The following is a 26,507-nucleotide window of genomic DNA, read 5'->3' as shown; positions in this document are numbered from 1 at the left end:
GTGCCAGGCCACGCTCCGCTTCTACAGCTCCTGCGTTTTGATCCTTTAATTGTTCTGTGCTTTGGTGTGTTCTTACCGGGTGCCACAGAGACGGCACGATTCGGTGGATGGTTACTATTTAGACCTGCTGTGTGCATAGTGTGATTGTACTGTATGAACTTTACTATATGCAATACGTGTTAGGTTCCTGTATGTTCGGTTAAATTCCTTTATTTGTTATTACATAACAGGGCTTGTTTGTCACCATCAAGTCTGGAGGATATACAGATGCAGCGTGCTTTGGCCTTCCACTCAAGGATAGAGCAAGAAGGTCGTCTTTCTAGTGACCTACCCCACTCTCACTCTACACCAAATCCTACACTGGCGTGCCCGCTGCCTTTACCAGCACAGTGAAGGCTGTCTTGCTTTACAGAAATATTTTGCGATACGTTTACAAGCGTTCCATATGTTGTACACCTCAGCTTACGTTATGTTTCCTGCATGTGTGTGTGTGTGTGTGTGTGTGTGTGTGTGTGTGTGTGTGTGTGTGTGTATATATATATATATATATATATATATATATATATATATATATATATATATATATATATATATATATATAAAATGTGTGTGTTTGTGTTTGTATATGTGTGTTACATATGTAATGTGTGTGTTTGTATACGTGTGTGTGTGTGTGTGTGTGTGTGTGTGTGTGTGTGTGTGTGTGTGTGTGTGTGTGTGTGTGTGTGTGTGTGTGTGTGTGTGTGTCTTGTGTGCCTATGTGTATACATTGGTTTGTATGTGTAGAGATGAAAGGCTTGTATTATGTACATGGTAACTGTGTATGACGCAGCACTCCTGTGTCGCCAGCCGCTCACACCTGCCCGTGACGTCAGGTATTCTCAACCACTCACCGGCGCGCTGCACAGACTCCTTAGCGTGATGTCATCATCTCCTTAGCCACTCACAAAGCTGCATCTCGCCAGCTGAGGGAGAGAGAGAAAGAGAGTGATGTAATTAGAATCTTTAATCTCCGCTATCGTTCTCATAAGGTGTTTATTTCCCGGGAACCAAGGCAGCTGCTGGGAAGGAGTCGTGCTGGACATCTTGAAGGGCCTTAGCATCTGGTGGCCGGGGTGAAGGCCGGCGACTGGGGTGATTAACCTGGAGACTATCATAAAAACATCTTATCGTTGCTTATACTCATACTCTTTATCAACATAGTCACGTCAGGAGTTTTTCAGACACTTTTATTTTTGTTTTTTTTTTCTTTTCGACGTGCGCCTTAACAAAAACTGTTATCAGTATTATATAAAAAAAAACTAAATAAATGAAAGGTCTTTTGCTTTCATAACTTTTGGTGCAGATAGGAAATACCTGGAGAACGTGGGCAGTACAGTACCTGAAGGAACTCGTTCTAAGGTAACACTTGAATTTCCTTGTAAAGAAAAGATCGAAGGGAACGCGTGACCACCGAGGCATTGAAGTAATAACAGTGTCTTTCTTCACCAGCAATTTACGTAATGGACTGATTGTAACATTACCCATCTGTAACTCTTCAGTTTACTTATAGCTCAAGATTCTTTTGAAGAAAAATTATGTTTACAATCAGTCTCCGCTTACGTGTTACTATATTTGTGGTTGTCTACGCGTACATTGTAAAAGTGAACAAATAAATAAATATGTAAAAAAGTAAATCAATATGCCCTGATTTGGAGACAGAAATTATCAATATATATCTTTCCACTGCAGTCTTGGTAAAGTTTTTATTCTCCGAAACAAGAAGATACAGGAAATTGCAAGTCCCCGTAGACAGTCCCATGTCGTCTCTTCTGAGAGTTGCTGAAAAATCTTTAAACGCGTCCTTTGTCATTTTGCTGTCAGCAAATGCAGTGGTGTCGCTCATGATGGACTTGATATACTCTCACGCTGTAGCTTTGACTGAGGGAACCATAAGCCAGTATGATATGAGATCTACCTTAACCCTCTTTAAGGAGTGGGAGAAACCTTTATCTTGCAGTAGAATAACATAAACTAAGGATAATGATAATGATGATTACGTAGATGATGATAATGATCGTGAAAATTATGCTGATGATGATAATGGTAATAATAATAATAATAATAATAATAATAATAATAATAATAATAATAATAATAATAATAATGATAATAATAATAATAATAAATGATAACAAATAAATGATACATAGAATGAACCCACTGCTCTGGGGAACCACTCGTCGCGTCTAGTGGATATTGGTGTCACTAAAAGTCATTCATTCATGTGGAGCGCATTCACGCATGTTAAGATTACCTCCAAGCTCTCTGTAGCACACTGGTACCGTGCAGTCTGCTGGTAGATGCATTTCAAAATATTTGCTATCTATGAAAGAAAAGGAAGTTTTTCTTTATAGGTAAACAACCAGTAATCCTCATTTATTAATCGTTAGTACGGAAATGTAAGTTAGAACACTATAAGAGCATCAATTGCTTTTTCTTAGTCTTTGTTCATCCTTGTAATCTGTGGGTAGTAATTGGTTTTACCGATTACTATCTATTGTCGTTAAATGGTACACCTGATTCTACGGTGGCAAGGTAACCCGCACTTCCTGGGTGGTACCTGTCGCCCGGGGGTTGCACCTGTATCGGCCGGCAGGTACCTGAGGCTGCACTTCACAGTAATCTCCACCTGCGTTCAGCTGCCCTTCGTGAAATCGTCTCGGCTTACGTGAAGAATTTGAGAGAGCTGCTCCTTACCACATCCTGTCAGCGGGGCAGCCGGGGTGTGGTCTGCGGGGCCTCCCAGCACGAGGAAGCAAAACGGAACACACTGTTCCTCTAGAACTATTACCTTGCTTTTCATTTTTATTATGGTTATACTCTGTATTTTCAAACACGCAGGAGACTGAAATTGTTGGTGCAAATAAAGTTGACATATTACCTAAAGTTGTTTTCGAATGCGAGTATATTTTTTTTCATTGACATAACACAAAGGTACATGTACATACCTATTCTGTCTCCTTTATTGCCGTGTTTTTTGATACAGTGAGTCGTTATCATCACCATCACCCTTATCATCATAATCAACATCGCCAATAACCACTTTCTCACACCGAACACTTTTCCCAAGTTACCTTATCTCAGATTCCACCTGATAATGGTTATTCCAAAAAATGAAGGTTGGTACTGTGGCTGAAATTTCATCCTACTCGATTTCCACTTCAACGAACCCGTGTCGCCCTGAATTTCCGTCCCGCGGTTGGTACTCTGTCTACTTGAGTTTTCGTCACCTTGGTACTGTCTTCACCAGGCTGTCTTCTCACGCTTATTAGTAGTTTTTACTTTTAGCCAATGTCTTTGTTCCATTCAAGGGTGATCTCATTGTATCCACTTAATACTTTGCTGTTTTCTTGGCGTTTTATTTATTTTCCAGTTTTTCTGTCTATTTTTTTGCTCTTATTCTCTGTTGTGTTGTTTTATTTTTGCGGTTCGTACTTACCTAGATTTTGATATTATTTAGATTTGAGTTTTTTTTTTCCTAACTATTAGTAATGAGAAATACTTAATACATAGTAATAGTAATAGTAACTTGAAATACAAAATAGATGTTTTATCACTTGAGTCTCCATGAAGGCTCCTCTTCTGTTAGATTCTATCAGCTTACATATCCGACATGCTGTGCCTGCTAACGCTTTCTATACACTTCATACTTCAAAGAGAAATGTATATTCAGCTTATATTTTCCCATGGTTAGATCAGATATCATCTTACTGTTAGGTTTTATCTTTCCTCTAGATTAACTAAATGCTTTCTATTGTTCCAGACATTGTAGCAGGTAGGATGACATTTGATACTTTAGCAGTGAGTAGGTGTACTCGTAGTGTCCCCGGGATCGAGACACAGGTAGAAGTGGAGATGAGAAAAAGAGATGTTTAAACTTCTCCATTTATTGATCAAAACACAGCTTATGTTATAAATAATTACATCCCAAGATACGAAGTAAATTTTTCACGGAACATAAACATTAATCGAGTACAAATATCATTTTTCAATCACTTAATGCATAACTTGGTCTACCAACCATACGCGGTGAAGCAGCTTCCTGAGCGCTGCGACTAACAGCTGCTCCAGTGGTTGTACTAGGTGGCACTGGAACACACGGTACCAGTGAGGTGCATTACTTTGTACAGTGTATGAACCACTGAGCTTAGTTTAGGAGAGGCGCCTTCCACGAGACGCGGCAGTGTATCAGTGTGCGTCAGGGACCACTCACTGACCTTCCTTCACGTTGTACCTTAGCAGCCTATGGCGACCTCTTGGCTAGAAGGCACGTCATAGCTTAAATATTGTAAACTTGCTGCAGAAAGACTATACTCATGACGGCTGTTACTGAGGACCAGTAATTGCGATAAAACTTTAAACAAAAAACAAGGACACATATTTAAGAAGCCTATAAAACATTTATCATAGGATGTTAAATATATATTTAAAAAAAAACTTTCAAATTTTCATAAAGAAAACGTACAAAGTGAACTCAAGCCATCAAAATGACACCCTTCAGCAACAAGGAAACGCGACTAGAGAACACCTGAGACACCAGGCTCAACACTACACTAGAGCTACGGCCGCTAGCAGGCTTCGCGGGCCGGCCCAGGCAGGCCCCGCCCTGCCCCTTACACCCTGACACCAACATAAATAGCATACAAAATTTTTTTTGTCATGAAACATTGTTTTTACATCATTGAAAACATGTCTGCTCCTCGCAGCGCATGAATCAGAGTATCAAATATAGTTCTCTTAACAAATTATGACGGAAGATGTCTTAAGTACAAACGAGAAAATAATCAATATTTGTTAAGAAACAATTTTAAGGCACAATTTACCGTACAGAATAAAGAAGGCAAGCAATAAGCCTGAAGTTTTCACATACTCAACAATTGAAGGCACTGATTTTCCACAAGGCACTTCTTCAGGTAACTTAGAGCCAACACTAAGAACTCTTCTGGAGACCAGTTCATTGTGAATGGCGTTAACTCATTGTGTAACGTTACTTAAAGATTCCTTGTTCAAAGAACGAAGATTCCTCTTTCATCGAAGTGACATTATAACACTTCAAAATATATATTATAGAATAGCCTATGGTAGCAATATTAACAAAGTAATTACACTATATACATGATACAATTTATACAAGAGTACAAAATTTGTGCATTATTTCCTCACACAACCGACGAGATCATTAGAATTTGTTCCTGCATTATGCTTGCCCGGCACACAGACTGAGCGAGAGCACCTGGCGGAAGTAATGCCCGGCACCGTGTTCTGGGACAGGTGTATTTCAGGCGTGAACAAACACTGAGAATCGAAATTTACAGCACCTTAGTTCTGACATCTCATTAACATAGATTTGATTATTACTTAATAATACTGACACGTTTTATCCAACGCACTTTGGGGTCCCACACAGGAACTTTTCCGAGCAGGTGTGATGCAACAGCTAAATCAGTGTCATAATAGGACAGTTTGGTCCCAACTTCATCACAGTATTTTGACTGACTTTGAAGCAGCTACCACATTACACTACTGCTCTCCCGGAACGAGACGAAGGATTGCTGCTTTCGTAACTCAAGTCAGTCACAATATCTCAAAATGAATGCAGATTTGATTATATATTTCAGAATACTTTGATTGAGTTTTAATGTTTTGACGTGTGTTTGTGTGTGTGTGTGTGTGTGTGTGTGTGTGTGTGTGTGTGTGTGTGTGTGTGTGTGTGTGTGTGTGTGTGTGTGTGCGCGTGTGTGTGTGTGTGTGTGTGTGCGCGCGCGTGTGTGTGTGTGTGTGTGTGTGTGTGTGTGTGTGTGTGTGTGTCTTTAAGTGACATGAGTTACCTCACAGCCGAGAGTGACCTACCCTCGTGTGTCCCCGTCCGTGACTTTGACTGGATACAAAATATGACTGAGATCTACACCATTTGGTATGAGCCAGATCGCCCTGCCTGGAGGACGCGTGCCGGCTCTCAGGACTACAAGAGATGGCGCTGAACTTTCCCCTATTTTTTTTATGTAGACGTCTGGCAGTGAGGACCAAACCCAGAAGAACCACCACCGCCCCACCTTCATCATGTCTTTGGTTTGGCTTCAAGTCCTTTGATAGAAATAAAATATATGTGTGTATATGAATCCTCGCCAAAGGAATTCACGCTGATGTGCATGGTGTGATGTCTGCATCCTGAGAAACACTCATGTTTAGCTTTGTGTGGACTTGCATGAAGGCTTCACCGACCCACTTTGTACCTGAGCTGAAGGTGGAAGCAGCGAGGCCCGCGTCCCGGCAACACGTCTTTTACGAGTTTAATTACCAAGCACTCAAGGCGGACTCGACGACTCCAAGCAGCAGCGCCATCCGCTACTGTCGCCTGTCTCGACATCAGAAGTGGATATCCGTCACTTCTGTGGGAGTCTTCTGTACGTCAAAAAACTCCATTGGTTCTGGTGGTTGCTGTTTGTTTGTTGGGGTGAGAGGCTGTTGTGTCTGTTGAGTGGACACTGGACTGGGCACCAGCATGGCTTCTCTCTCTACAACCAGATCTACCTGGTTGACTAAGGCATGAAGCGCATGTGGGTCGAGGTTAACAGCTGCTGCGAAGGTGGTGAGGGCAGCGGTGCACTCGGACAAAGGAATCAGTCCTCTCACAGCTGAGATGATGGAGGCCACAGCAAGTGCAGATGGTTCTACTTGTAGGAACTCTGGTTCTGGAAAGAAAAGAAAAAAAATTTAAGAATGTAAAGTCAAAGCCGATGTTATTCATTAATATTCACTATAATACTATACTGAAGTGCACAGGTAATTTTGACCGAGTCCAACGATATTGAATTTCTTGGAAAATCATTATCACTGTAATTAGTGAAGGCATAGGACAGCTGAGATTTCACGCTTTTCCTGGTACTTCCTCGCAGGAGGTTTGTGTCACCACTCCTAAATTATATCCTTTCACGCCTTACAAACGACTATTCAGTAAAGAAAACATCATTTCGTAAGAGTGGCTTTCCTTCATCCCACAGTTATCTCCACAGGACCAAAGCAATTACGTCTAACGACACCAGAACTTCGCAGTAATCCAGAACACCCACTGCCATGAATTGTGGGAATTTGAATCGCGAGTTATTCACTCGTCTCGGCTCCCAGGCACTATCACCATGGAGTCTGGCCTCCTGGGTTCAACAACAGTCTGTGACAGACTACCCGTCTTGATGACAATCCTACGAGACCTCAAAACAAGTTGCAACAATAATCTCTCCTCCGGCCCAAGCCTCAGCCCCTGAAATGATTCTTGTTGTACCCAGCGGGCGAACTTTGAAGACCGTCGGGAGCCCTTCGTCACCCCGCTGCCCCTCGTCCCAGAAATCCCTCCGAGGGCGAGTCCCTCTCCAGGACGACCTGCAAGGCCTATTGTACCCCTCCGGCTGGGCAGCATTGTCCTCGCCTGCCCCATTGTTTTGCATTGTTGTTGTGTCGCACAGGGAACTGAGGGGGATTTGGAGACACCAGACGCGAGGCCCATTGGTGGCTGAGGGGTGTGTGCGTATGGCCGAAAATCCTGCACCAGCTGTTCCATTTGCATCCAAATGGTTTAACTCGAGGAGCAGTTATCTACGACGAAGTAAATAACTGGGGATTCTATGATATATTCTAGAATGTTTAAGAGTACATTTTCCCTTTCAGTTATGTTCTGTTTCCATATTTTAGCTTGAACCAGTCTTATATAATGGATGCCAAAATTATGTCTTTAATAAATTGCGTAATTGTTTATTTCAGTCTAATATTTTATATACTGACATTAATAATGAAAAAGTGAGTGAATGTGGCAACCACTGGCGTCGGGTGGAGACGCACCCCTGGTGAGTCCTCAACGCGCTGGGGACCTATTTTCCTCGCCCTGGCAGCTGCAGCACACAGCCGCCCTTTAAAACAACGCTTTCACGCTACGCCGCAACTTCAGTTCGGTGTAAGTTTATTATATTCTTGAAAAAAAAAAAGTATGGCGCCATGTAGGTGAGGTGCTATTTTTTCCACCAGAATATAAAAAAAATCCATGTGTTCAGATATTATCTTATAACACCGGAAACTTTATAAAAAGCGACTGAAATAAAGGGACCACGTGAGGAAGAGGAAAAGGAAGAGGAAGTGCGAGAGAACGGAAGAGAAGCGTGTAGGGTGGGACACTCCAGACAGTGTCCTCAGCTTCCTTAGATGTCATTTAGGTATTTCAGAGCAGCATCACCAGCGATAAAAGAACGTAGTCTTGGGAATGGAAAAATAAGCGATGGATGAAGAAAATAAACAAGGGATTAAGAAAGTAAGTACTATAAAAAAATATGAATAAAAATGGATAAACAGCATCCCAGCATCCCATGACACGCTTTTGATCACGACCAGTGCTGCGTTGAAATTCCCGAAAATTACATTCATCCCGGACACAGCCACTCTGAGTTTCCGGCGCGTGGCCACTGTTGCATCGGGCTTTAAAGGGTTGAACGTCCGGCTTGAACACGACTGGCTCTAATTATCATGGCGTGCCCATTGGCGCTCTCGTTGTATAGTACGTACTACCGCTCCGGCTTCCGGATCGTGGTTACTCGACCGTACTGTTAAAGGGCTCCTCTTGACAAAGAATGCTATGCCGTGTGCAAAACTTGTACAGTAACTTATGACAATAGTAATGAATCAAGATAATTTGATTTAAATTCCTTATTTTACTTTTATCAAATTTCGAGAGCTGATCAAGGTTGTGCCTTGGCGGAGCTTGGCTTTGAAGAGCATGTGGTGGTGATCCAAGTTTTCCTCGGTGCAGGTAAAGGTCTCTGCCTGGCGGAGAGGGAGCCGGCTGTGCCAGGTGGCTGTGGGCAGCGTGGAAAGGAGGGCTCCCTCCTCAGCTGCCAGACGGCATTGTGGGCCCCGAGGCGAGACGGACCTCTTTTGTCCAACGTCTACAGCACACCTCGTGGAGATTTAAATGCTCTACTTATGAGTTAAGCAGTTTAATCATTTATTTTTAAAGCAAGTTATTTTACAGATTTTAGCTAAGCACACTTTCCCCCAGGCATTGCTTTCAATATTAGAATAGTGTCAGATTATCGCTGACTGGATCGTGAAGAAACAGCGAGCGTCCCATCACCCGTTTTCTACAGCCACGCGGTCCTCCCCTAACACCTGGACCTTTAAAAATGGCGGACATCGGAGTCCAACGACTGTTTTTTTTTTTTTTTTTTGTTTTTTCTTCCTAAGTCGTGAAAGCTTCCTGTTTTATCACAAAACGTGATGCAGTTTCTAATATATAAACGTTCCGTTCACAATAATGATCTGTTTGTGTGCGTGCGTGTATGTGTGCGTGTGCGTGTGCGTGTGCGTGTGCGTGTGCGTGTGTATATATATATATATATATATATATATATATATATATATATATATATATATATATATATATATATATATATATACAGCTACCTTTTGCTATATAACATCAAGTATGTAATAATGTAAAATAAAATTGTTATAATGCACATTGTAATAACAGTCTGAAGTGAAAACACTAAAATCCCTGAGGCCTTACCTAACATCATTCAACGTTATTTTTTTCATTCTTCCTGCACTTAGTTCATCAACCACCACCCCCTCTAGACCCTTGTCCCGCTACACACTGCCTTTCTCCACGCCGTCTAAGGGTTTGGGTCTCCTCGCCGCCCACGTGGTATCCCGTTCACGGCTTCTTGTTGCTACCATGCTGGCAGAGCTTCGCCACAGTGTGGCACACTAGCTTCCTCCTTATCAATATTTCGATAATCATTTTACCCATATTAAGAGTTACATCATTGGATGTCTTTATTTGAATGGATACGTACTTTCCTTTATGGCGTCGCATTAGGCGGAACTAGTTTTTAGGTGTGTTCTTTATTCTAGTTGATAAAGCATTTGAAGTATTTTTCAGGTCTCTCCCTTCACCACTGTGTATTTTTTCTTGGGACTGCAGTTGTTAGATGAATGTTGTAATCGGCTTAGTGGAACCCACAGAAATGCTGCTGCATTCACCTTTACAATTTACTAGGCCTGCCTCTTACAAACCAATCATATGCAAATAAGGCCAAGCTGACTAGGCCTCCCTCTCCAACACACCGGCCCGACGCGCGCACCATTACCGACTACCAGTACCTGATTTAAGCCTATTACTTTTTCACAATACATGATCGGGCGTAATCAAAGACCCCGGCAGGCCTAGGAATAAGCTGATCCTATTTCATTCGCCAATTATTCTGCAGCGACACCACTCCGCTCACCTGTAGGCCTACACCCCTCGAGGCACCTCAACCTGTGTGATGCTTCCCGCCCCGCGTCTCACCGTTTCGCACACAGGCAAGGAACAAACGGAGATGCCATGTTCAGTTTCATTGAAATGCTTGAAGATGACTGGCTTCGTAATCATCCTTGAAAATCTTTGTTTTAATTATTAGTTGTGATCGTGATAACGTGGAATTCTCCTGTTGAATATGCTTGTGTGACTTTTTTTTCGTTAGGATTATTCAAAGGGACGGTTGCCATGAAGGCTGGTCGTTTGCCTGGTTGGGGGAACGAGTCATATCAAGTATCCAATGACTAGACCCAGAGGCCTCAGGTGGGGCGACGTAACCCGTCTACCAGATGGCGTCTACTCCTCTCTCTTCCTCAACCAGCAAGGAAGAAACAGTTCATTAGCTGGAGACAATTTGTAAAGTGATACTCGATACTGGTTACACAGACATTAATAAATAATCTTTGTAACACCGTGGACACTTGGTAAAACGGTAAAACATCTGGTATAGAAATGTGGATCTGATGACAACTTGCTTCAGTGGCGTGACCAAGGCTTTCTGCTGGATGAGGGAACACACATATGTTGCGAAAAACACCATTTAGTTAATCCCTCACAGGGTGTGGCAAGTAAAGTGTTTGGTGAATTATCTTATACCTGCAAAGACCACACATGTGAATCAGACACCAGACAGCTGTGCAGCAACACAGCTAAGCGTGCTGCTTCGCTCCTACCGCAGCCCTTTTTAGTATAATTTAATGTTAATGCCTGGCACCAAACACGTGTGATTCGGATGTGAGCCTTAGTGACCAATGGTAGTTCGTGATTCTTGAAGTAACTTTTCATCGCTTTGAAAGTATATGGTAATCTAGAACGTTACCATCATTTATATTGAATCGTCTCACTTAATTACAGAGTTGAATTCATTGGGCTATATAACAAGCACTAAATCTCCACATTACTGCCAGAATGGTGACTCATGGTGGCAGGTGTTGCGAGGGCTCAATGAGGCTTCTCGCGGAGAAGGAAATAAAAAGATATTATAGATACTCAATATCGTTGTGTAAAAAGTATTTGCATAATGCTTTTGCAAGTGGCAATTCTACTTCATTACGTTTCGTTTCAGTGCCTGCAGCAGTCATAATAAAAAACTAGATTTATATAAATGAATACTCAAACTCTTTGTAAATCACCTTTCTTTCTAATGAATTAAAGTATGCCAGGAGTATACGCCATAAATTTATCTTGCGGTCGTTAAAGGCAGAAAGGGGCATTTATGATGAACGGTAGAGAAAAATCGTATCTACAATACTCCTTTTATATATAAACGAGTTTGCAGCCTCCATTGCTTCAGACTTTGCATACTAAAATTAGCCACGGTTTAGGTGTTAACACAGCAAGGAACAAACATGAGAAGACGTTCCCACCGCCTTCTTCAGCCTCAAATCCCACTCTGCCAGACGTCTTCACATGTACAGAGCTGGGCAAATGCGTCCTAAACCCAAGGACAAACTCTCTGAACTGCGAGAGGAGTCCAAGACATTCACAACCATTGAACCTTCGCACGACTCTCAGCTACACAAGAGAGGAATTAGATGTGTGCGAAGAAGACATGCACTGCCTGTAATGAAGACCAAGATCCTCAGCTGTACGGGAAGGGTGCTGCGGCACTGTCTTGCCCCGAGTCATTGGGGCTCCTCGATGAATACCTGCCAGTGAGACGCTTGAAAGCGCTTGTAGAAGCCGTAGTCGCGTGAGGCTTCATATGCACACCAGTAGTGTTTGCTTTCTTTATCATTTTGCGTAACTGCCCTAGGACAATGATTATTCATTTATCAACATGATGAGCAACATATTTATATGGTGGGTGATCCAGGAGGCGTGTGAAAATGTCTTCTATCTGATAAGAAATTCTGCCCATAAGTCAACACCGGGAACCCCACGCGGATCAACTGCAGCTCAAATTGCATTCATTTGCCAACCCACCAGCAGGCGTTGGTGCCAAAGGCTGCAATCAGGGGTCCTATTCCAAGGTAGATAAAAACTTGTGTTGACGGGGGATTGAAACCAGGAGGCAGAGAGGGGAGAGGAGTATGGACTCTTGTAGGAATGGACACCGTCCCACGCTGTCTCTCTTATGATGTAGGTGATCGTGGATGTAGGAGAAATACTTGTGGTCTTAGGTTATAGTCATTTTACTTGTCTCTCCAACCAAACTGCCCATATACTCAAACTTTAAATGCCATAAATTCAGTGTAAGTAGCGCATCCTGACGAGCATGTAATAGAAAAGTGCCAAAGAACTTTAACACTAGAGTGATTCATAAAGGAACGGTAGTAAAGCAGGATTTATAGCAGAGTTTAACCATAATGAAGGATATAAACTGGGCTCCCAGTACTTTGAGCAGCGCGTCGCTATTGTGTCGACACTGTCCTGCTTGAATAGCCGTGAAAACCCTCCGCAAGCAAGGGAAGGGATGACCACACTGCACCTAGAGATCCCCAGACCTCGCCTCAGGAGTGTCAACAAATCATGAAAGACCTAAGCATCAGCGATATAAAAGAAACTTCACACCCTTCGTCAGATCTGAAAGCCGCAAAGGAAGAAGTGTGCTTCTTTACTACGGAAAGTTATGTTATTCATGCACACCACAACACTAATAATACTAAAGGAAGACATGTTTTTGCTCTTCTTCCTTTGTAAGGATTTCGAACAACCACCACTGAAGTGGACATACAGTTTATGTTTGCTTACCCAATATAATTATCGCGGCGTCGATCGAATAAATGAATAGATAAATAGATAAATAGATAAATAAATAAATATATATATATATATATATATATATATATATATATATATATAAATCACTGTCGTGACACACACACACACACACACACACACACACACACACACACACACACACACAAACACACACACACACACACAACACACACACAATAATATCAATGTCACACAACACAATAAGACACACTGTCAATTGCCACATATATATATATATATATATATATATATATATATATATATATATATATATATATATATATATATATATATATATATATATATATATATATATATATATATATATATATATATATATATATATATATATATATATATATAAATCATTAAGAGGTGTGAGGGGGGACATTTTAAGCGAAGGCAATAATTAGGTGACATTTGTGATAGGTCGTTGGGACGTAATGGTTCATTACAGGAGGGAAACTGTAACTTATGGCTCATCAGGGGAGGCGCCACGGGATGGAATCTGCATTGCCACCTGGAGTGATTAGTTCTTCCCAGCGTCACTAACTTAACTGTTATAAAAGTTAGATATACATTTCAAATATTCTTTAGTGATAGTGATTGTGTGCCTATCTGTGAGGTTTTCCTGTCATTTCATATTAACGAAATAAGAGCATTGTCTGTGAAGAAAGTTAATTCCTCGAAGTGCTCCAGCACAGTTTTTTTTATATTAAGGTGGCCAGCAGTCTGTGTCCCGCTGTACATCGCCGTAGTCTTCTTCCCCATTCTCTCTTCCTTTGTTTATCGGGCACCTCGCACAACGACGTACTTCGAACTCCGACCGGGCCGGCATCAGTGTTCAGCTTCCTTCTCTCCCTCTGTTCCCTTCCCCCGAGTGGTACAGAGACAGAACTGAAATTACATCCCTCACTGAGCTTGGTTAAGAGAGGGTCGCGGCTGAGGCCCAGTTGTCTGAGTGGGGGACCTGGGCTTTGCCGAGTCTTCACCCGCACCACCGCCAGAAACATGACCCGAGCACTATTTCAGTCAATATATTTCGAGTTTGGGAGGATCTTCCACTTCAGCTACATCATGGCACTGTTACCAGTAAAAAGTCTTTAATAATGCTCTATACCTGATTGATCGCGGCCAGGACACCTCCCGTAAGCCCCTGCTGGGAGAGGAGATGCTCAGCCTTGAAGAAAAGTGCAGAAGGATGTATGAGTACAACCGGTTTGTGGGGCAGTAGACGGCGCCTCAGACGTCGCTACGAAGGGGAAGGGAGAAGGTGCGGCGATTGGGATATAGAAAACGAAACCAGTCTAAAAGAAAACGAGGTTAGGGGGGAGGGGAGTTAAAAGGCATTATGTGAATAAAAGCAGGAGATGGGCGAGTTCAGGAGCGAGGGTCGGGGAAAAGGAGCATAGTAAAGAAGATAGAAGTGAAGGGGAAGGAAGGGAAGGGAGAGGGCACGTGTCCGTACCATTGCACCTGGACTGGTAACACGTAACGGTCAAGCAATCCGGAGACTTTCGTTCGTCTGCTTACGGCTGAAGATACAAATCTGTGCGCTACTTTATGGTATTTGAGCAGAACTCTGAAAAAAAAATGAGACGCAGACGTTTCACCCAAGGAATGAAAAATCACACTTTTGATAGCAAAGAAAAAAGGTGCAAAACTCAGAATGTTTGGAATGCAGGGCCTCCAATGAAATGAAATAAAAAGCAAAGAAATCTACTCAGTGTTAGAGTCAATCGCATATCCAGTTTATTCATGAGCTGTTTATTTGGTGCATCATTTCCTCGCGTAGGAGTCCATGTTCCACCTATGTACTGTACACTGATCATTCCTTTTTATCAAGAAGCATTACACCATTGCGTAATTACTTTTTGTGAATGTCAATACTGTAATTTCAACTTCATATGTATACTATTTTATTTGTTTATCTATTTGTATATTTATTTGTTCATTTATTTTTGTTGTGGGACGGACGTTCAATTCACTTCAGTGATGGACTTTGCGTTGATTAGATGTTTTTTATTATCATTAGATATTAAATATATGGGGGTCAATGCGTTCCTCCACAAACGGTGGCTAAAGAGGATGCTGTCAAGCAGATGTCTCCGCGGCCCGCTGGCCAGAACACCTTGCGACGGGGGGACGCTGATCGATCGAGACTCACCCACGGGCATCGAAGGGCAGCAGCGAGAAAGTAGTCTGCAGATGGTCAGTTTGCAGCTCTTTACCAACAGGAGTCTTTTGCCCCATCATCATCTGTCGCCACGACAACAAATCTAACACTGAGCACGCATATCTAACAGTCACTTGAGTTTATATTTATACAAGGCAAGATAATTGCAGGTATCAGCAAGTTATAAACAGAAGGCTAACCATTTTTCCGAGCTACTAAAACCATCGAGGTGTTTCTTAGGCCTCAGGCGCTGCCACCGGGCCTCCAGGTGCGATCTTTCATCAGCGGGGCATGACAGCGTCCTTACGAATCAATTACCGGCTCCTTGATCCCCTCAGAGGCACCAGATGCTCCGCCACTCGAGGGCAGCCACCCATTTAAAAAGTTAGACAACATTTAATTACCCCTGAGGAGCCTCGTGAACAAAGGAATCGTCCAGGCATTGCTGATGGCACACGCGCACACGCACATCGATGACTCAACCAGTAGCTTTTCCAGAGAGAACCATTCCCTTATTCGGTCTTTACGGCCACCCTAGTTATTGCTAAGATGCCTCGTCACAACTTTGGGAGGTACATTTTTTTCTCCCTGGCTAAGTCCTACCAGGGCAAGGACGTTCTCTACCTCCCTTTCGCATGCGGCCAAAGTGGGCTACAACCAGGGCAGAGATTCCTTCTGATAAGCCACGCTGGGCGACAGAGGACCCTCTGAGCCTATAATTTCGATTGCTATCTCCACTGGCATTGAAATCCCTCGGGGTCGAAGCGATGCTCCGGCAGGGTAGAAACCCAACTCCCGTCCCTGGAGATGCTGTGGCCGCATTCTTGCCTTACCCTGGTCCTCCCCCACCCATTAGGACTATTATATCAGCTTTCTTTAGGCGTACAATTCCCTTTTCAACCATTCACTCATAGATGAGGCCTTAATCACAGGCTGGAGTGTTTTCAACCAGTGTGCAGTTCACCCACGTGTTCACCGATGAATGGCCCCGAACCCCGCCTCTAGTGTGAAGCACAGACCCAGGCTCGTGCCACAGCAACACGCCATGCCCACTTTCTGACACAGTGACACGGACACAATGACACACAGACACTCCATACATTCAGGCAATATTGCAGTCTTTCACCGGAACTCGCTAGTCAAGTATTAAACACTTTCCTGCTACTCTAAGTCAAATGTGCACGAAATACTATGCTATTTTAATAAGAAATATAGGGAGCATAAAATTACGGAATTTTGTCATTAATATTTCTGTGGCAACAATGGGAGACTAAAAGCTCCTTCCCAGTGTATAGCTTTTCCACTTTCTCTTATGGTCTATGTCCCCTATTTTTCCTATTCTCCTCCTTCTCAAACGCTCCTTTAACAAGGTGTTTACAAAATTCTTAGAGGCATTACCAGAAGCACCGGCTGACCACGCGGGCACACACCTCGATACAAAATAAGGATCAGAGACAATAGTGTTGAGGGGGAGTGGGAGATTAGGTCGGCGGTGGTACCCTGCGGCGTTCAGTCCTGGTCACCACACTCGGTCAGCCACTGCATGTTTACTAATTCGTCGTAGAGGCCATGTTGAAAAAAAAAAAAAACTGGTGAAGGTTAAGTTAAGTGTGAATCGTTGTTTGGAGAGAAACTTGTCCTTGCGATATTGTCGGTATTACACTTCTACGATAATATAATTAGGATAGCTCCACAAAGGAAATATTATTCAAATAGCAAAACAATTGAAGGCAGCACGAGGCAGGCACCCTCACGGCGTCAATATAATTTAGTACAATTATGAGAGGCGTTGGCTGGGTAACTTTTAAAGGGACTCCACCCTCGGCACATGCTCCAGCTTCCTGCTTTCACCCACACCCCTTCCTCCACAACTCTGCTCCTCCGTGTTTATTGCTCAATGCTCAAATGTGACTGTCATGGTGATATATTGATATTTCTTGTGTGTGTGTGTGTGTGTGTGTGTGTGTGTGTGTGTGTGTGTGTGTGTGTGTGTGTGTGTGTGTGTGTGTGTGTGTGTGTGTGTGTGTGTGTGTGTGTGTGTGTGTGTGTGTGTGTGTGTAGACAGATCACCCATACATCATCAAGGTGTGTGCCCCTCTCTTCCCCTGCCTGCTAGGGTGGGGCTATATTCGTGCAGACTCGTGGCTCTAGTAATAATATGACGTCACATCCGGTCAAACGCACGCGCCATTCTGATTGGTCGAAATGCCTCGCACACCTTACACGTGTCCCTACTCAGCCTTCCCCTCCCCCAGGACACCACTACAATGTTTCACGCTACACTCACGACACCCACCCGCTTCACGCAACACCTGCCATGCTAATAGTAACCAGACTCCCGCAGCTTCCCCCTCCTATGCGGCGCCGCTCACCACAGCTCTCGTCACTCACTCCTCACCATATACAGATATTATTGACATTGCTCTTATTCCAGGATTCTTGCTAAACCATGGGGAAAACTATCAATAAAAAAGGGGATCGACAAGAAAATCTATCATCTACGTTTCTACGACTGGATTCCTTCGTTGGCCGGATGCCATAGATCTGTGTTTCCTACAGGCGACACGGAAATCATCAGGTTAGACAAGGGCAAAAAGAGAGTATAGGCAGAAATTATTGAACAGTGTGTTTTTACATCAAGTGAATTACTATCAGCTTATTTTCTTCGAATGTGTGTAATGCGTAATAAATGTTTTTGCAAGTAATGCTTAACTGAGGTGCCTTGATAACCTAATTCTGCGAAACCGGAAGAAGGCTTAGCTACCCATGCCTACAACGGCCTCGTCATGGGCACCGGAACCCTGTGTGGTCAGCCTCTGGTCTAGCTGTTTGGTGTTGGTGTGGAAGGTGGTCAGCATGTTTGGTCTTGTCAAGGCGAGAGAGAGAGAGAGAGAGAGAGAGAAGGGGAGGATTGTCGGTCGCGGCTAAGACAGGAAACAACGTGAGTAACCACATGAGGGCGGAACTTAGAGTTTTCCTTCAAGCGGTCAAAGCGCCGCTCAGTTCCATACATTTTTTTTCTTTCGTACTTAGATGAACGTAGATTTCGCTTCATTAGCTCACGACGTTATAATGGTTCATACAGTGAGGCTAGAGATTATGAGGAACGCAGAGATCAGCTAGAGGGTCGGGACACCACAATAGAAGAGTCAGCCCTGAAATAAGGGTGGTGACGACAATGAAGAAGGTGACAATAGACGAATAGCGAGGGGCAAGGGAGGAGAAGGGACTCGGGAGAGGAACACAGCCGACACAACCTGCGACGAGGGGCACGGTGAGTCAAGAGGAGGAAGAAGAAGAGAATGAGAAGGAAGAGGCAGTGTGCGGTCTGGTCCATGATGGCGGTTGGACGATGTGGTCTGCGTGGCACGGCCGTCCACCCCACGCCCACGACCCCTGCTGAATAAGCCCTCCTCCCCAACCGCTGGCTAACGACGAATCCCTTGTAGACCTAACACCTCTGTCCTCCTTCAACGGCCCCCAGCCTGAGTCCCGTAGAACAATAGCTGCTCAGACGCCACTATGTCGTATCATGTTTATCATACTGGCTGCTCTTTCAACTCTTTTGTCGGCCACGATTAAATGAAGGCCAAGATAATATCTAGATGGTGCATTGCAGATAATATTACACACGCACACACATACGCATACACACACGTGTGTTTGTGTGTATGTGTGTGTGCTAGAGGAGAGACCTCTACTTCCGACGGCCCCTCGTCTAGATCTGCCCAGACGGGGCACCCGGAACCCTCAAACCACACCCAGACGTCCTGTGTGCCTTGTATGTATGGCCGACTGGCTCAAGCGACCTGTAAACCTGTATGACTAGTCGTGGAAGGGAGGCGCGGAAGGGGTGATGAGGGGCAGTGTAGGTGCAGCATTGGTAAACCACAATGGCAGTCCCATGTATTGCTGTGAGCGTTTGGGCATTTTTTTTTTTTTACCAAACGAATTACGAAGCATCTAATGAAATAATTATTATAAGCTATCAAGTGAAATTCCATATTTAAAGAGAATAATCTTAGCTCATATACTTGATGATGATATCCCATGATTCCAGGGGCAGGAATACCATCACCTGGACTCCCCGAAGCAGGGATGTGGGAGGTGGTGTCCTTCACGCCCACCGTCCCAACGAGGGTGTAATAAAGGTATAAAAGGGGGATATTTCACTTAAATTACCGTTGTTAAAGGTCGTTTGTCGCAGTATCGTTCGGAAAGGGTCACTAAAACACTGTGTTTAAGAACTGTAGAAAAAGAATGCAGGGGCGCATACCTACTTTTCTCGGAGTCTAGTTTAATAGCGGCCCACCGTATCCTCCCTTAGCCGCTGTTCCCAATATTGTACCAAGGGAAAAGACGCCCAGAAATGAGCTCAAAGAAAAGATTGCTATACGTGATTGGTTAAGAATAGAGAAGCATCTGATGGGCCAGCACGCCTCCCTCCTTACCGCACCATTCAAGACGGTTCTAAAGCACAATAGATAGCTAACTGAATAACTTCCAAACTCTAAAAGGATGAAATCTGTAAACATACTGACAGATATAATTGAAGATTGAAACGGCAGTTTGGTCTGCGTGGGTGAAAATGTTTATAACTCTTTCCACCTGGACTGAAAGACTTTATAGCTCCCGAGCACAATAACCTGCTAATTCCAAAATTTCGTCTATTTACGAAAACTTCCTGAACACGACCACGCTCCATCAGAACTTACAAAAGCGAAGGGTAGAGGCGGCAGTTGTCCCCTTTACGCCTGCGGTCCAGAGGGGTGAGTGTGCCACTTCGCCAGGGCTGTGGATTACTGTGTAGGCGTGTGTATCTCTAAGTACAAAAGGGTCGCGTGGCTCCACTATTTCTATATTACAAAACCCTGACGGGGACATGCAGGACCCGCTGTTTAAACTGGTTATCGGAACATCAGGCCGAGTGAGAGTTGGACAAAGTGGTAGGGGGGCCTCCATCCCCCACATACTGGAAGATGGAGGCTGTATCGGGCCAGATCACGATAGTCTCCCGGAGAGTGACATGGCGCAGGACGAGCCACCACCAACGCCCCGTTTACCTCTGCCCAGGACCTACCATAAATTGGCTTACGTTCTGCTTCTGCGGGGTGGAGGGAGGCACCAGCTGCCCTCCCCACAATTAGTTATGCACGTCACACTCACAACTTCCTGTGTTTGGATATCATCTATAAATGTTATTATCCTAAGTAACACATTACACAACCGCCTTACATATCTTTCCTCTCGGGTACACTGTCGTGGCGCCGCAAGCGAACACGAGTTCACCGCCTCGCTAGATGATCAAAACGCCAACAACCAGCGCGGGAGGACACGCAAAACTTAATCAATATATAGCCCTAAATCGTGACAGCCCGCATGTCCCTAACCACTATTCTTTTCGCTCTATCGGCATCTTAGGAAGGCCTTAGACCCTTGGTGGAGTGGTAGGGCGGGCAGGAGGATGAGGCCACTAACGCACCTACTCATAAAGACCATAGTGTGGACGGGCTTACTGAAAGAACTCCCTGATAATAGACTGATGATCGAGCGTGATGGCCTGACTGGCTGGTTGGTTCACATTTAAGTCTGCCGTCAATGTGCTCTGAGCTGCTGATTCAGTTGAAGAAAGTGAGGCTTATTGGTCTTCCACAAGTTCGAAGCCTTTCATCAATAACACGCATCAAGGCAACTCTGTTAGATTTCTTCTGCTTTGAGACTCGAACAATGCATTCAAACTTGCACAAAGGTGAGCTGATTACGCTGTGTAGATTGGGGATAGCGCGGGCGGCGTCACCTGGCCCGCGTGCCGCCAGCCAGTCCGCCTGAGGCCAGCACGACTTGAGCCGCCGCCTTCGCCGCCCACCACTCAGGGTCAGCATGCCCTGCACCAGGCTTGTAATAATCTTATCACGGGATGACGGCACGGTATTTAGATTATGGTAGCACGTGCGAGAGCCACCGACTGTTGGGGGACTTAAGGGAGATTGGTTCTTGTGAGCCTATTGAGGTCTCCAAGGCGGCCAACGACGGGACTCTGTATGTGACAACCTCTGACCCTCCGTGCAGCAGCTGCCCGACCCTCCCCATCCCCTCATCCCTCACCCGGTCATCAATCACGCCGCCGACGCTCCTGCTACAGGCAACCTCAGAGACTCCGTCAAAGCCTCAAAACGCCTAAGTCTTTCCCTGGGCCTCCATGGTCACAATGGTGTCAGGTTCCCCATACAAGGCCTTCACAAGACAATGGCAGGAAGTGGGTAGGGTGACGCTGACACCTAAGAAGACGTAACCAAACGACTAAATTTCGCGATGTAGCGAATTAGCACGTAACATCCTCCTAGTATTTCAGGGATGTCTGGGATGTGTCTGATTTTATGTGCGACGGTCCTGTGCGTCTTTTATCAAACATAACATGAACCATCCCCTTCTCCACCTCCACCAGTGCCTCTACTATTATCACCTTAGCCGCCCGTCCACCATCTGGCCTCCCTCACAGACGCCAGGTACCGTCTAAGGACCTGGGCAGACGTTTGGGGCCCGAGGCAGACCTTTCTACTCGCACAAATCACTAGTCATACTTTCCCTAGTCTTTGGAAGGACCGACTCGTTCTACAATCGCCAGATGATGACAAATTCATCAATTCGTCTTTAGTTACTCAACTTATTTAATCTTGTCGTCAGAATGATTAGTAGCTTATTATGCGCGCGCGCACACACACACACACACACACACACACACACACACACACACACACACACACACACACACGAAAAATATCTATCCTTCACCAACCCATTCTAGTAATTTTTCTTTTGCTTTCTAAAGACTGGGACTAAGTCGCCCCCTGGATCCTCTATTATTTGGTCATACAAAAGATATTAATTTCCCTTCACCGTAGGAATGGTTTCAAAAAATTTAGGGAAGCTTAAAAAAAGAGGTATAAAAGAATGGTGGTTCTTTTCGGGTGGTGATATACTTCGCTGTCTCTTTATCATAAGCTAGCAGGTCGCCAGCACAGCACGTTAGCAAGTGGTTTCTGTATTATTTCTTGCCTAAAAGAACGCAGTAAGTGATTTATACCCTACTGCCCTAATTTTGCAATTGAATGGGCCTGGAAGAGACTGTGAAGCATAAATGCGTTCATTCATTTGCAAAATCGCGCAAAAAAAGGACTCATGATTCAGTGCGCAGTGAGGGATTTTTTTTTCCTGACAAGTGGAGTGGTTTTTGCTGCCCCTCTACAGTGCCCGCGGAGGGGTGGGGAGGATGGAGAGAAAAGGGGGAAGAAGTTGGGGGGAGGAGGAAAAAGGAGGGGAGCGAAGGTCGGTTGGGTCCAGCTGTTAGAAGGTGTTGTGGGAAGACTTGGTGAGGCTGGGAGGGGGAGGCAGCAGGAGGAGGATGAGGAGGGTGTCTTGTTTCCTAGGAACTCAAAGGCTAACATTTCCTTGAACACAGCGAGCGTTAGCACGGGGGAAAGCAACGTAATAATAAGAACCATAGTAGTGAGCGAAGATGAAAGAGTGGTTTATAAGGGGGTGGGAGAGTGAGGGAGGGTCAAGACAAAGAGAGAGGGACGAAGTGACAGAAGATGGAGTATCCGAAAAGAAGGGGAACACATATGAATGAAAAAAATAGAGCGTTGAGAAAGTTTACTGGGAGTGTGATGGTCGCGTGGGGGCCGCAACATCTACGGATGAAGTTCAAGTATCCCCAGCGTGACAGTCTATGGGTCGCCCCGCCGCCTTGTGCCTGTCAGGCAGGGGTGCCTTCATAACCGTGCTGAGCTACAATATTTGCAAGATGGCGGTGTCCAGGTGGCTGACAGAGGAAGGATATAAGAAGGGGGCTCCGTTACCATCATTAGCACGGTGTGAGGCGACCACCCATTCGCCTTCACGAAAAAAAAAGATAAAAGAAAAGGAAAAAAGGCCTCCTCTGGTCACCTTTTCATTGCAGTTTATTGCCGGCGTTCAACACAGCCGATCGAGAGTACCTCCAAAAACATTCTTAGGCCTATACAATTCAGGTGATGGATGTCGTTTTAAAAGTCGATATAAATTAGTGGGCATAAAACCGCGAGCGTCACGGCCATTAGGCGGTGGGAAACAGGCCTCCGGAAGACAGGAAGGACGGCGCACGACACCAACGACACCACCGCCGCGACACATCTGATTGGAGCTTTATGCTAATCGTGGTGGGTCGTCGCTCTCAATTTGTTTAGGACACGCAGGAGGCTCGGTGATGGTTATGGCAGCTGGACGTGTTAACTGACCGTACTAATCTTAACTATACGCGAGGGGTCTAAAAAATAAATAAGGAAAGGATTTAAGCCATATGTGGCCGAACGTCCTCGCCGTGACAAAAAAAGAGAATACCAGTGATGCTCATTGCTACCAGACCCACACCATATGCAAACCTCACAAAGCGTAACCACAACAAGGGACAGTGAAGATTCTGATAACATGCTTTTGAGCTTACGAGCCTTCAAACATCAAAATAAACGCTAGTATTTCTTCACTTCCTCCTTTACTTTCTCTTTTCCTCTGCCCATCCTATCTTTCTCTCTTCCTCTTTACTCAGCAATAAATGTTCTGAGGAATTTCCAGTGGCGGCAGTGAAGTGAGAGAGGAAGCCTAGATAATGGTGCAGGCCGACCCACCACACATTATATCGGCCTACACTTGGCCTGCTCAAGTATGGGGAGACAGAATGCTAAAAACGGACCCTAGATGGCTGATATATTCAAATGCTAATTGCCGAATGGTGCAGTTCAAAACCTCGGGGGCTAAATAAACGATGACCCTTTGGAGAGATTCGAGGGAAAAAAAGGAAGCGAAGGAGGAGCATGGCTAAACGGAGTAGAAAGGGCAGAGGTGATAAAAAGTGCAACAAAGAACAGCCCGGATTGCAAGAATTTCTATAGGCCACGTTTCGGGCGCTGAGGGGGTGAATTATCCATCAGAACAAGGAGAAAAAGGTAGTTTACTTTTGGAGGAGAATACAAATACCCTCTTAAGCCCCGGACCCACAACCCAGCTGATGCCTCCGAGCTGCTCTTCCCCTCTAAAAAAATACATAAAAAATACAGCCAGAGAAGAAAGAAATAAGATCAGGGTTCTGTAAAAGGACTGAAGGATCCCAGCCAATGAGAAAATCCACCCAGATCGCCTGTTTATCGCCTCGCTTAAGAGGGATTTTCCAAAAAAATGTTTGCAGACAAGAAGCTCTGGGTGGCCGCTGGGACGTCAGATAGAAAAAGGAAGGAATCCTCGCGCTTCCAAACTTTTTTCTTTGTAACTAAGATAATTCTACCAGCTTTATCTGCATCGCCCCACCACTTCTTGGAGAGAACAGTCCCACGACACTAGTGATCGTTTGATTCCTTCTACATAAAAAAATGCATATGAAGATTACTATTTATATGTACAGCAATACAGAAAGGAAGTTGAAAATGAATGACGTATATCACACATTAATGATTCATTTATCTAATTTCTAGGCTGTTGTATAGAGGGCAGAGAATAACATCGCGAACTTCTGTTAGGCCAGCAGCAGCAGCAGCAGCAGCGGCGCCATCTCTTAAGGTCAGCACCAAACCCAACATTACAGTGTGCATTGTCGTCAGGGACACCTCATTCTTCGCCTCCCCTTCCCGCCAGCCCCGCTGTCAAGCCGAACAAATTGTCTTCTAATGTAGTTTTTTGCCTTTTAACCTGCATTTATTTACACAAAGCGAGTATTTTTTCTTCCTTTCCTTAATGGTAAGGGGCAGAGGCTTCTCAGAGCCTCATACAAGAAGATGTAATTGCATTCGTCAAGGGCCGAGAGCCGCAGTGAAGAGAGCATATTTGTCACGTATGTCAGATCACTTGTCATTCTCCTTTCCTGGCCTAGCAGGGTGTTCTGGTCTGTTGTTGGTAGTGGAATTGAGCGTTTGTGTCTGTGTTCGTGTGTGACAGCGTGGAGAGGCCTGTGTAGGTCTACCTCCGACTCATGGGTTGTTGAATACCAGTGTGGCCCTTGGTGCAGCGCCCTTCCTGACCCTTGTGTCCAGCCTCCTACATATGGTCAACTTATGAAACCTTGATATCTCTATTACAGCATTTTTTGTCATCTCTGAGCCCGTATGCGTGTGGGCTCTATGTAAGTGTGTCAGAGCGAGGGTACTTTACTATGCTAACACGAGTTAATGGAGGAGGCTGGGCGAGCGTAACCCGACACTCCCCTTCGGCAGGAGGCTGTCAGGGGGAACTGCACGCTTCTGAAGTTCAGGTGTCCCGACTAGCAGTCTCCGTCACCCACCAATACCTCTGAATACACATAGAATTGGCCTACACTTGAGGGTACACAGTCCGCATCTGCCGTGGGTCGTCCCTCACAGAGAGGACTCTCCCAGGCGCGTCTCGGCCGGTCTTGTCCCTGTGTTAAGCCAAGCGTAAACAAGTTCAGCCCGGTCAGACATGTAGGGCGATAGTGGTTATTATCGTGCAATCAACAACAAGCTGGAAGTGCATTTGTCTCGTATAAAATACACCGGCCGCTAGTAAAAGTTGTATGGGACTCCAGCCAGTTTTGATAGGTTGTATTCAAGCCCATCTGTTGGGCTACGCGCGCACTGGTTGGCTGGTGGCGGGTGCCAGCTGGAGCTTCCTGCGCGCTGATTGGTCGGTGGAACGCGCCAGCAGGCGGGTGCCTACATGTACTATACTTTAGTACAGGAGCGAGATATATATTTCTATAAGGCTCCCGTGCCATCTCCTGTGTATTTAGGGATTAACTCACAATCTTTTATGTTTTACTTAATGTATGTAAGGCTGTAGCCATACACTGTACTGGCAAACGGGGGACCCACACCAGCTCGCACATGTCCGAGGCTCGTCGCTCATTGGTCGATCGATCGCAAGGGTCTGACAATTCGTTCAGGCTGGTGGCTCCGCTCAGTAGTATTAAAACTTTATGCAACTGTAAGCACTGTAATGATGCAGATACTGAGGCAACTTGCCGGAACTGAAGACTTGTAATACAGGTAAAACTATGGTAGACGTAGATTGATAAGACAGACAACAGTAGACGCAGACGCAGCCACAGCCGCCCTGAACAATACCCACCTCCCCCTATTCGCCACCAAACAGCGGTCACCCGGCTCTCCGTCCTCAGATGAAAGGACGCACGTGCGCGAAAGGGGATTTTTTGGTTATAATGAGCATTGCCTAATAATA

General features: G+C 44.8%; 1 protein-coding gene across 1 annotated transcript in view; it reads right to left on the bottom strand.

Moving 5' to 3' along the window:
- Positions 1–3,913: 3,913 nt before the first annotated feature.
- The window catches only part of LOC123499329 (G1/S-specific cyclin-D2-like), a 37,027-nt gene continuing 14,433 nt past the window's right edge, over positions 3,914–26,507 (bottom strand). Inside the window, exon 4 of the mRNA XM_045247205.1 lies at positions 3,914–6,734. Within this exon, the coding sequence (XP_045103140.1) occupies positions 6,409–6,734 (326 nt within the window). The 3' untranslated portion in view covers positions 3,914–6,408. The remainder of the gene's footprint in view (positions 6,735–26,507) is intronic.

The sequence above is a fragment of the Portunus trituberculatus genome, chromosome 49 (assembly GCF_017591435.1).
Source record: "Portunus trituberculatus isolate SZX2019 chromosome 49, ASM1759143v1, whole genome shotgun sequence".
NCBI lineage: Eukaryota > Metazoa > Arthropoda > Malacostraca > Decapoda > Portunidae > Portunus > Portunus trituberculatus.
Note: the sequence above shows the minus strand (reverse complement) of the source record. Positions and strands in the feature narration are given on the sequence as shown.